This window comes from Haliotis asinina, chromosome 14 (assembly GCF_037392515.1).
Source record: "Haliotis asinina isolate JCU_RB_2024 chromosome 14, JCU_Hal_asi_v2, whole genome shotgun sequence".
Lineage (NCBI taxonomy): Eukaryota > Metazoa > Mollusca > Gastropoda > Lepetellida > Haliotidae > Haliotis > Haliotis asinina.
In genome coordinates, this window is record NC_090293.1 from 26,759,556 (window position 1) to 26,772,021 (window position 12,466).

Below are 12,466 nucleotides of genomic sequence, written 5' to 3' on the forward strand. Positions count from 1 at the left end.
CATGTTTTGCCACTTTCTGAATGATTCATTTTCATAGATATAAATCTAACAAGGAAATTTAGTGTTTGGTGAACAAATTATCAGAGCTATTTCCTTAGGTGTTTATATTGTGTTGTGTTGCACTGTTTGTGGAGATATATGACGTAAACGTATTTACCCGGATTATAAACAAACAAAATGGCTGCCCCCATGAGTTGGAAGCATGTTATGGTATTTTGTTATTCTGTCATGTGTCTTAAATGATTCGATTTTTTTGACAGCGAATTCGGTAAGCTGATATGTCCTTTTTGTTTTGGAATGATTAGTTCGGCGTGAATCCAGACTGAAATTTCTTTGCTGTGTAAACGTGTGCAGTTTTAAAGGGTTGTTGATATTATGTGCAAAAGCAGATATAAAGGATTGAGTCACAGTTTTCATGCAGTTTGCCACGCCTTCTGTTTGCCCTAACTTCCATACTACAGTGGCTACGTGCATGTTATTATCAGATTTATTTCATGCCATTTTTCTACAGAAAACTTCGTTTATATTCAGTTGAGAGAATGTATATTCATTATACAGTATTGTTTTGTGGATTAATTTCATCGTCTGCTAAAAACAACACTTGCTGTGACTGAAGTGGTGACTTGTTTGCTGCTTAATGCCACAATCAGAATCCATCCATGTGTATGGCAGCAGTCTGAACCATCTGAACAAGTGATTAACATCATAGTCATCAGTCTGTGGACCAGTGAATGTCTGGGGTAGAATACGCCTTTCAGCAACCCAACCCCATGCTTGCCGTAAGACATGACTATGTCTGTCGTAAGAGGCAGCTAATGGGATCGCCCAGTCAGGCTTACCTGGTTGACACATGTCATCAGCTCCCATTTCCAGATCGATGGTCATGCTGTTGATCACTGGATTGTTTGGTCTAGACTCAATTATTTACAGACCACCGCCATATAGCTGGGTTATTGCTTAGTGTGGCGTAAAACTAAACTCACTCACTTCAGTCTGTGAGAGTCTGTAATGATAACACCTCCCCACCAAATGCACATCATGTTGCTTTTTATGACAAAATGCGGTCATGATGACAAATTCAAAATTCTAAACCAAATAGTTTTGGCTGTGTATGTATTAACTCATCAAAAGTCTTCACCGAATTCAATGATATGTTTCAGATTTCCATCCAGAAGAAATGACCTGATGAAGCAAACAAAAATCTGACAATGGCTGCCTCACTGAACAAAGGAAGCACTTCTTACATTAACCGTCTGTATTTCTCATTATGTTTGCAAGGAAGACAACTGCCTATTCAAAGTCCTACGAGAAGCTGTTCAAAACAGAACAATCTTCATTCAAGAAAATACTCCATTTGTTCCATCAATGGCAGTATGTCATTTTGTCAGTATCACTCAATATGTCGAGTGAAGCGTCTGCTCTCTGTGACGTCTGACAGAATGGCATATAGTGACAAGAATAATTTGCACTGCTTTGAGCCAAACTATTTAGATCAGGTTCTTGCAAGGCATTTGCACTCTGTTACTCGAGCAATACAGTCATCAAGTAAACTCAAGTGTATTCTAGATAAAAGTGTGGAAAACACTGTAAGCCAGAAGAGGAAATATGCATCAAAAAGAGACAGATTTGACATTAACTGTAACCACATCTACCATGGCTACCTTGAAAGTTTAGGTGATGAGTATGACAAACTGACGTCTGCTCTTGCTAGTCAGGATGTCCAGTCTTCCAGGGACAAGAATCTACGTCTGCAGGAGTTGTCACCTGTGGTGTCACTATTCAGGGACATTCAACAGAAGTATACTGAGGTGACAGAACTGGACAGCTTGATATCAGGTACGGAGTTAGGGGGAAATATGCACCTGACAACGTTGCGTTTTAAACCAAAATACTGGATAGTACTGTATATGTATAAGTCAGTACTTGAAGGTCACCTTATTTGAAGGTCACACTCGCGTCTTTTCGCCAAACGCTAACATACAGTTAAGTTGCAAAGTGTGTAAAATACAGCGTTGTTTAACAATAGCAGTTTCAACAAAACTCATGTGAATAAACTATAAATATGAAGATCATCTTGAACATTTAGGGATTGATAATTTATTAGTGGGATCTGGCTGGATGGTTGAAAAAAATAGTCATAAACAATGTAGCATGTATGTGGGTTGGGTATGGAGGTGCATGTGAAAGAATTTAACACTTATTATAGTTAGCTTTCCAAATAGGAAATGTGCTTGTAGTATAGAAAAAAGTCCTCCTATTTTATTTCAAATTCATAAATTCTGAATCTTTTAAATGTTCAAGATATATATGATTGAGGAGTCCTATGTTTTCATTCATATAGTAGGCAGCGGATCGTCAGTTTTCTGATCATGCGTTCATGCAAAGCTTTTCATTTTTAGGGTCTGATGATACAGAGATGACTGCCATGGCAACAAAAGAGAAGCAAGAGCTTCTTGAAGATATCAAGGATAAGGAGAATGGGGTATGGTAACCATGACAACAACTGTGTTAGAACTGAAAATATTTGTATCAGTGGACCGAGTAGGGCATGAAGAGACCATGAAAAGGGGTTCTGGTAGTCAGAATCCCGGGCTCATTTGATGCTTGTCATCGTACCCCAGTTGCATAGATGGAAGCTCAGAGGGGTCAGGTGTGGGATAAACAAGCAAACAAATATGGGTTCCACAAAGGTCATAAAAGTCTTGAACATGCAATACTTCCCTCATGCCTGAAGACGACGCAATGATTAATGTTTAAATTGGCAGTGAACAAGGTAAACTCAGTACAGTTCAATATCAGAATTGCCGTAAATGACCTTTGTAGGACATAGAATGTCTGCATTCTTGAATGAGATCTCTATAGAAATATAGGTTGAATAATATGGATTTATGATGCATATATGTATGCACACAAATAAAACATGTGGTTACACCTGAGGGAGTTGTTGTTATGTGAAGCGTTTGACAAAGAGTAGGAGGTGCACACACTCTACCACCAACCTCCCGAATCTGCCAGTGAACAGATTAATATACAGATACACAGCTTGAGGTCTGCTTACAATTGTGCCATATCTGTTATGACTTTGTGAAAGGGGTGGCGAGGTAGCCTAGTGGTTAAAGTATTCGCTTGTCATACCAAAGAGATGAATTCGATTCCTCACGTGGGTGCACTTTGTTAAAAAGTTCTTAGATGTTGATGGACTTATCTCTCTTCCTATTACAGCTGGTGTTGATGTTGGCTGGCGAATCCAGCGTGGACAAAAACGACATCATTCTGGAGGTGTCGGCTGGGGTCGGTGGTCAGGAAGCCATGTTGTTCACGCGTGAGATGTACAGCATGTACGAGAACTATGCACAATTCAAGGGTTGGGCCTTCCAAATAATCGACTATGAACGCAGTGAAATAGGTAAAACCTGAATATTGTACTCCTCGTTAATACAGTTGAACACCATTGTGTTGAACTCTGATAAGTCCATATCTCAGTTGTTTCGATATAATTTCTCGGTCCCATAAAAATCCTTCATTATTTATCATTTTTTTAACCCTTTTAACTTGATACGGATGTGTCGATATTACGGATATCTCGATGTGATTTCATGGTCCTGACAAGCAAAATTACCCTATTAACTTGATATTTGCACGAAAGGTTGATTTGCACCAACCTTTCTTAGACAAGTATCCATCTGAACTGTGACTGTCTCCACGTGTTTACACACACGCTGCAGCACGAATCAAAGGTAGAGATAGTGGAAGCTTTGATTTAATTAAGGCTGATTGAGTTGTAGGTGTCACTTGTCTCTTTATCTAATTAGGATGTATGCCCAATTTCAACTTCACTATCCTACCCAGAGTTCCATGCGGCGAGCCAGCATAGTATCTCTCTGCCACAGGCCAGAAAGATGTGACGATTCCTCACATCTTACACAGTCCATCTAATACTATGTATACAATTTCTTAACTTCTTTATTTTTGATGAGTCTACACATCAAATTAAACATCGTTGTTGAAATGGTTTAGTTTCACTGAGAAACTCTCCTAAAACACTATTTCGAATTGCGCAGCAGTCCTTTGTTTACATGGGTTCAACTTAACACTCCTGATTATATTATCGAATCAAAACATAGGGAGAATCTAATCAAGGACTTGTGTCATCACGTGACAAGCAGCTGATTGTTGAGTTGTTATGAAATTGCCAACTGAGAAAGCAGCCCGATTCCCGCTCTCACTTGCACAAGCAACAGACTCCCTGGACATCCTGACTCAATTTTTGGAATCGAGAGATGGAGGTCGAATGACACAAGGACTTGTTACGAAACAAGAGTGATTGACCAGTTTTTCGTCCATGCCAGCACCAAATGCTCGTCAGTTAAAACTTTTTGATTTATTCATTTCATTTGTGGAGTATATCCAACTTTTGTATGTTTTAAAATGGACACAATGATAAGATTACCATTTGTATTTGCAACCTATGTGAGGACAAATAAATATTGGACATGCCATCTACTGTTTTCTCTTGGTTTCTTTCGTGTTGGTATGTGATGATATGCCCAACTCACATGTGTCAATATTCAGATTTGATTCGAAGTTGATATTTTTTACTGGTCCCATAAATATCAAGACAATGGTGTTCAACTGTATTACCTTCAGGCCATACATTAGCAATACAGATGTCATGATAGCATATTTTTAGGTGAAAATAACATGAAGAGCCCTTTGATTTTGCAGCCAGAAACCTGTGAGTTCACCAGAAAAATATATGCATACAGTACCATTAATTCTGAAAAGTTTCCTTGCCTTTGTATGTGTTTGTGATCGGTGCAGCCAGTTGGGTAGGAGACATTCACCTTATGGCATATAGCTTGTATCATCACCATTTGGTAGTGATTTGTCAATAGAAATCTTTTTATTGTCCCCATGTATACTGGTTTCGAGTACATGTATAATTAAATGTGATATATCAAATATATGTAAAAATTGGATATCAGATTTTAAGAGTTAACTATGGTCATTTTGGATCAAATGATGGAAATAAAGGAATAAACACAAACTTACAACATAGTTTATGAAGTGTACAATGGACATTAGACATATACTTGTGATGACTATGAGGAGGAGGGGGGTTCAAATGTTTTTATAAAGGCCACTTGACACAGGGCATGTGACTTTATAAAGTATCTTGTCCTGACTAATTTTCCACTTATCATGATTTTTATGACATAATCAAGACAATGTATTTAGGACAGAATAAATTCTCATGGTATTTGATGTTATTGTGTAATGGACTATTTATTGAGAGGTGATAATAGCAAAGAAAGCTAATTCTACTTTATGATAGTTGTGAAAATTAATAGCTACATTTTCAGCAAATGTGAAATGAAATCCAAGCGTATTTGCAGTTTGAAAACAGTAAGCAGAAAATATCTGGTAGCCCACAGACAAGGAAGATACCATTATTTGAATGCCTGAAAACTGACTTGTCCCGTGCGTTGAGTGATGGGATTTTTAACCCCTGCAATGAAGATGTTTTTGTCACATTTTTAAGGGATTCCACTGACCCTGAAAGCCCAATGCTACATTACAGGCTTATCCCATTACAGTGTACTTCTGACAGTTTATAATGCAAGACAGTAGGATGAATGGCAAGCGAAGCGCAACCTGTACAGCATAGATGCATAACAACTATGCAGTTTCACATAAATTGTAAAAGAACCTGAATTTTGGGGGGTTTCCTACCTACTGACCCGACAAGGCTTGATTTAGGTATAGTAGTGGTTGTGTAGAGTATTGGTTAAAGAGTCAGCTTGTCATGCATGTGGTGTTGGATTCCCCACATGGGTACATTTTGTGAAGCCCATTTGCGGTGTCCCTTGCTGTGATGTAGCTTGATCATTGCATAAAAAACGTCAAAAAATCACATTCACTCACTCACTGATTTAACTATACATTCATGCTCCAGTGCAGCCTATGACTGAAAAATGCCTCCAAATATTTAATGTCTATATACACCATACATAAATTACAGGTTTGGGCTTTCTTAATTGTCCCCACATCACTGATCTTAACATACAGTCAGGTACCTCTAAGCCCTACTTTCCACGCTACACCACTAGCATTTATGTGGTGTTTGTCACGCCCTCCTGAGCATGATGTCATCAAACTGTGCATACTTCAAGATTGTCTCCATTGCTATAGCTTCATCTTTCAGTGAAGATACTTCACTGTATTTATTATCATCATGAGAGATTGTATTTATTGCGATAACTTTGTAGGACAAGATGCTATCTGTTTTTTGTTTTGTGCAACTAACTTTTGTCTTGTGTGACTATATTTGTATTTTATGCTACTAGGTTTTGTATTGTGCTGCTAGGTTTTGTCATGTGAATTTAGGTTTTGTCTTGGTTTTGTGCACCTAGCTTTGTCAACTAAGTTTGGTCTTGTGCAACTTTTTTTGTCCTGTGCAACAAGGGTTTGTCTTGCTCAGTTAGGTTTTGTCTTGCACAACTGGTTTGGGTTTTGTCTTGTGCAATTAAACTTTGTCTTGTGTAATTAGATTTTATTGTCAACATGCACCTGGTGCCAGGTAAATCAAACACCTCAAGACCTGAACTTCCAGGATTTTTCACAAACTGGTCTGTATACAGAGAAATGACGATGTTTGATTTTAGTCTATAAACTATCTGTTTGCATGTTAAAACACATCGCTTCTTCTTTTAACGTGACTTGGACGTCTCGCTTGCATTTTTAGTGAAATTTTAAGTGCCTGTCATTATCTTAGACATTTGACCTAACGTTTTTCCTTTGTCTTGTCAATCCAGGGGGTTTGAGACGAGCCTCTGCTGCCATAGAGGGGACGGATGTATTCAAATACCTGAAGTTTGAGGGCGGTGTACACCGGGTTCAGAGAGTCCCACGGACAGAGAAGTCTGGCCGAGTCCACACCAGCACAATGACAGTCGCCATATTGCCACAACCTGATGAGGTAAGGAGGAACTGCCTTGTGGTCTGCAGAATCCTTGGTTGTTTGTTTGGTTGTTTACCACCACACTCAACAATAGTGACACAACGAACAAATAAATGAACATAAGAAACTATTTTCTGTGGTCAGAGATGTTCAAGTTCAATTAGCAATGTCCAATTCACCTGTATGGAAGCAGTTCACAATTATGAGATCAGGGAATATTCAGTATTGGAGTAGTTCATGGCATGTAATATTACAAAACATAAATCTATTTTTCAACCAGATCGATGTTGTGATCCATGCAAAGGACCTTCACGTGGAAACATTCCGTGCGAGTGGCAGCGGAGGCCAACATGTGAACAACACTGACAGCGCTGTCCGCATCACACACACTCCAACCAGTAAGTCTGCATCATCAACATCGTCAACAGCATCATCAACAGCATCATCAACAGCATCATCCACAGCATCATCCACAGCATCATCTCCACCTGTATTTTTAGAACTGTACCATGACTCTGTGTGCTTCTGTTATACAAGAGGATTTGTTAGGTAGGCCAGTAGTTTAACTGTTCGCTCATCACAAAGAAGAATCAGGTTCTATTCTCCACATGGGTACAATGTGGGAAGCTCATTTCTGAAATATTACTAAATATAAACTCACTCACTCACTGTAATACGAGGATACTGCAAATACACCACATCAGCATCGAGCATCTCTCAGGAATGTGCTTGTTCTTTCAGAAACCGTTGCTGAATGTCAGTCTGAGAGGTCGCAGATTCGAAACCGAGAGATTGCATTGCAACTCATTAGGTCAAGGTCAGTGAATTTTTAGCTGAAAATCTGCTTGATAAACTTGGAAACACATCAACAGCCATCGAAATTCACACCAAACACATACCTAAACTGTACAGAGGGCAAGTTAAAATTGAAGGATGAGAGTCTTCATTAATTGGAAGTCAGCAAGTCAGGGTTTTCCGCAACATGCAAATGTGCATCCACTATGCATGAGGCAGGAGAGAACATGCACTGTGTCCAAAGAGACTCCCTTTAATATTCACAGTAACGACAACTTATCTATGACTTTGCTAAGTGTTTGGTTGTTTCTTTCAGAGCAGTTACTTGCATCATTTCACCCATCAGTCCACATCATCAATGACTATAAAAGTTCGATAGAAATTTTCAAAACAAACTGTTTCCCAACCCTGTTTCTTCACAGGACCCTCATAATGCCTGCAAGGACCTTTAGAACTAATTATAAGGGGTCCCTGGACCCCAATGTTTGTGGGTCGAGGTAAAACACTGAGAAGCATTTTGGAGTTTAAATTCTGAACTTCTTAATGATTCAATGTTGCTACATGTAAAACAGAAAAGCTAAATCATAGGTAAGCTTTCTGTGTCTTTCAAGTAGATCTTGCTCCAAGGAATGATGAAATAATGCTCACATTAGTTCTATGGACCGGTGTTAAATGTTTTCAAATTCTGCATAAACATGGTAAATATCTCTCCCTGAATTTATCAGCAATGTTCATGGTTTATGAAGGCAGCAAGGTTTATTTGATTCTGTTTGTTTAGAATTTTCAATGGCACGTCTGTTCCAGAATATACCAGCAGCAGTTGACGGCCCAGATGGCTGAGACAAATGCTTCCAGGAAGCTGCAGATCGGTACCGGTGGACGGTCTGAGAAGATCCGCACCTATAACTTCCCACAGGACAGAGTGACCGACCACAGACTTGGGGAGAACTACCACAACATTGACGTCTTTCTCAGCGGAGGCGAGGACCTGGATGACGTCATTGTCAGTCTTATGTGGGACAACAAGCATCAGATTCTTGATGTCATTCTGGAAGATTTCAATAATAAACGGAAAATGAATAATATAGTAAAGAATACATAGATGTTCATGAAGTCGAGTTTGTTTTATAGTATGGTTTTTTTCTCAATCTCCCACTAAAATTAGGGTTTTTATTTCAGTAAAATGCATCCCCCTGTGAAAATCTCAGAACATATTCCATTTGATGAAGTCCCACCAAACATTGACAGCCATATCCGAATGTAAGATGCATGGTATGTTCAGCCTATCAGATATCAGCATTATTAAACAATCCAGCAACATTTCTTTATTGCAGCAAATTTGAAAGTTTGATTTGTTCAGACAACAGAGAACACAAACTTACTTCCTTCTGTGTATAGATGCCATGTCTATATGATGTAGACTTTATATAGTATTGAGGTCTATATAATTGTGGCTAATTTTCATCTTCATTTTCAAATTAAACATGCTTGTATGAATTCCGTGCTTGCTTTTACCAAGAAATTTAGAAGTTAGGGCAATTATTAGTTGATTAGAAAGTTCACCAGATTTGGCTGACCTCTTATGGCAGCTTACTTTGATTTTCACAGAGAGATGTGTCATGTCCGAGGAAAAGATTTGAATTGGATTAGGTTTTTAGAAGTTATGGAACCATGTTATCCAAAAAAAATAACCAGAAAAATATTTCTATTTAATAACAGTATTATTTAACATGTTATCAAGTCCTAATTTTCATAAAGGGATCACCACATTATCTCTTCCTCAGTTTACCTCTTGCATATCTTTACTATTATTTTCTTATAAGATGTGATCGCCTCAGAAATGCAACTGTGTGTACAAAAAGTGTTATTTATATGTTTCCATTGTTACGATGGTTGGACACTTTGTGAATAAATCTTAAATCCTTACAATCTGATGATGTGTGTGATGTGATGCTGTTATCGACGGATACATATTTTGCAGAAAATAATGCATTTTCTAAATCTTCACCTGTCATGATGACTTACCTGTCATGATGACAGTATGGATTCTTTGGAAAGGTGGAAATGCTGTAGAGCTTTTCAAATAGCTGTAACAGTTCTAGAGTACAGCTGGTATGCATGGTTGTAAGAGGTTTCCAGCAGTGAGGTAAATCTAATCATAGAGGTAGGCACCCATGACAGTCCCAGGTAGAATAGGCCTTCATCAACCCATGCTTGCCATAAAAGGGGACTGTGCTTGTCTTAAGAGGCGACTAGTGGGATCGGGTGGTCAGGCTCACTGACTTGGTTGACACATGTCATCAGTTTCCAATTGCGCAGATCGATGCTCATAATGTTGATCACTGGATTGCCTGGTCCAGACTCGATTATATACAGACCGCCACCATATAGCTGGAATATTGCTGAATGTTGGCAAAACTAAACTCACTCTTAAGGGTAGGCTTGTCTAAAGATGGTTACAAGTGACCATGTGACTGCACTGTGTGAAACCTATTTCATAGTTTGCATCAGTCTCACATTATTTCATGTATACATTTTCCTGCCTACAGTGAAGCATGTGATACCTGAGGTCTCACCATATTCAAGTGAGTTTGTTAAAAACTGTCCCTGTTCACCCAGCAGGAAATGGGTACGGGGTGAAATAAGCCGTGAGACTATTAAGTGCACTTTCTTAGTAAAGTATAAATTTCAAGTACTTTTTCGGTTGAGTCCCATCCAGGATTCGACCCCGCACCCTCAGAGTCAATCACCTAATTGCCAGCACACAAAGTCAGACGCCTAGCCCGCTGTAGACTGCGTACTTTGTGTACCCCTCCGATAAGCATAAATTACTAAGAAAGTGAAATCCCAAATATGACATGTTGCTTTTGACCACTTTCTAAATGGCATTGTGTAATCACAGCTTTCAGCCAGGGGAACCGTGCCAATTTACACTTATCAGAGAGGTACACAAAGTACGCAGTCTAGAGCAAGCTAGGTGGCTGACTTTGTGTGCTGGCGATTAGCTGCCTGACTCTGAGGGTGCGGGTTCGAATCCTGGATGGGACTCAACCAAAAAAGTACTAGAATTTGAACTTTACTAAGCTAGTGAAATCCCAAATATGACATATGTTCCATTTCACCACTTTCTAAATGGCATTGTGTAATCAATTACAAGGTATTTTAGTGGAATATGTAGATCATTCGGAATTAATGTAACTGATGAATATGGCTATGCAATTTAATGTCAAGGGGACTGGTTTTGGCGTTTGGGGTAAAGCGTGTGATATCTTCTGAATTTCTGAGGGGGTATTTTTGGCTTAGGAAGACTGGACTATGATGTGAAAGAGTTTATGTGTAACTTTTTGTGGTTGGTTGTCAGCTGTATGAATATTCTGCTCAGACATCTGTAGTTTAATCATATCTGTTCCTTCTTCGGTTAGATTATTACAGCTTTCGTTCAGTCAGGATTATATAATGTCAAACAGCCTTTGGACCATTTATTTATGAGAGTCAAGTCGGGTATTTGGATTCATTGTGCTACATCTTGAAAAAACTCAAGTGATGTGTTATCTGCAAATCGTCTTGTAATAGAACTACCATGTCATTAACATAAACAATATAAAGAGAAGGGCCTAAGACGGACCCTTGGGGGACTCCACGCTGTAGGTGTATTAACTGCAATTAAAACACACGGATTACAATTATTTATGTAAGTAAAGACCATTCTAGCAATGGTCCTTTTATTCCATAACTTTCCAGGTAGTAAACGATCCTTTTATGTCACAAAGGATCAAAGCATTATACAGCAATATACAGTCTCTGTTGCTTAATGGTGCGTATATTTGATGGTAATTGTTACGTCACCTGATTTCCCAACCCGACTGAGAAGAGATATCATCCTATTCTTTGACGCATTAGTATTGTCAGTTACTTCTGTCATGGGGATGTTGTGTTTAGGCTGTGAAACACCATACTTCCTTTCATGTGTTGAGATTTAAAAACGATTGAAGAATGTACGGAGAACATGAGAAGGACATGACATTGAAGAACTGACAATTGTCGGCAACAATTTATGCATCGCAGCATCATTACTGCAGATTGACAATCTCTTTGCGATGGGAAAGCCTTGTGGTTAATCCGCTCGTCACGCCCAAGACCCGTGTTCGATTCCCCATATGGGTACAATTACTTGTGTTCCCCGACGTGATATTGCTGGAATATTATTAAAGGCGGCGTAAAACTAAACTCACTCACCCAGTCACTTTGCAGCTATCATACAAATGCATGACATCACCAAACACCGACATGAACTTGCAGGTGATGATATATGTAATTACACACAATACAAGATCGTGACAGTAAATAGCTTACCTGCTGTTTGTATGTAGACAGAAAAGTGATACGTGTAACTTCACAGGTATTGATTCCAGGTCTACTCTAGACTTACACTAAGTCTCAAACTGTAAAAACGCCAATTAATATTAAAGGAGCCCCATTGAGGACCCAGAAGCATCAGAACTTAAGGAAAATCTAGACTTGCTTCATTTAAGCTTTGACATTACAGACTAGGCTGGGCGGACGGGAATTAATGCTTCGAGAACCGAGGCACTGGCTATGCCCGTAGATACAGTTTAAGGTACTAGTATTACGCATCAGTTTTGCTTGCCTCACCAATCTTTTACAGTCTTTAACGGAAGAAAATCAGTTAAGGTTCGTGCAAATAAAAAA

The 12,466-nt window shown here is 38.9% G+C and overlaps 2 protein-coding genes across 3 annotated transcripts in view; one reads left to right on the forward strand and one right to left on the reverse strand.

Annotated features, from left to right (window-relative positions):
* LOC137261141 (protein YIPF3-like) overlaps positions 1 to 12,466 on the reverse strand; it is a 291,821-nt gene that overhangs the window by 138,629 nt on the left and 140,726 nt on the right. The gene's annotated exons all lie outside the window — the stretch shown is intronic.
* Positions 161 to 9,690, forward strand: LOC137261283 (peptide chain release factor 1-like, mitochondrial). Of its 2 annotated transcripts, none has more exons than XM_067799004.1 (8): positions 161 to 210; positions 1,161 to 1,836; positions 2,400 to 2,482; positions 3,223 to 3,406; positions 6,816 to 6,979; positions 7,242 to 7,359; positions 7,703 to 7,778; positions 8,561 to 9,690. In XM_067799004.1, the coding sequence occupies exons 2-8, from the start codon at positions 1,209 to 1,211 to the stop codon at positions 8,856 to 8,858; spliced, it is 1,551 nt and encodes a 516-aa protein (XP_067655105.1). In that variant the 5' UTR covers positions 161 to 210; positions 1,161 to 1,208; the 3' UTR covers positions 8,859 to 9,690. The 2 variants fall into 2 exon arrangements, with proteins under 2 accessions (XP_067655105.1, XP_067655106.1); XM_067799005.1 differs by having other exon boundaries at positions 165 to 268.

Excerpts from the sequence above, each read along its gene's own strand:
- LOC137261283 (XM_067799004.1), top strand. The coding sequence starts at position 1,209 with ATGGCTGCCTCACTGAACAAAGGAAGCACTTCTTACATTAACCGTCTG. Across the intron at positions 1,837-2,399 it reads ACTGGACAGCTTGATATCAG|GGTCTGATGATACAGAGATG; the intron begins GTACGGAGTTAG and ends TTTCATTTTTAG. Across the intron at positions 7,360-7,702 it reads CATCACACACACTCCAACCA|AAACCGTTGCTGAATGTCAG; the intron begins GTAAGTCTGCAT and ends TTGTTCTTTCAG.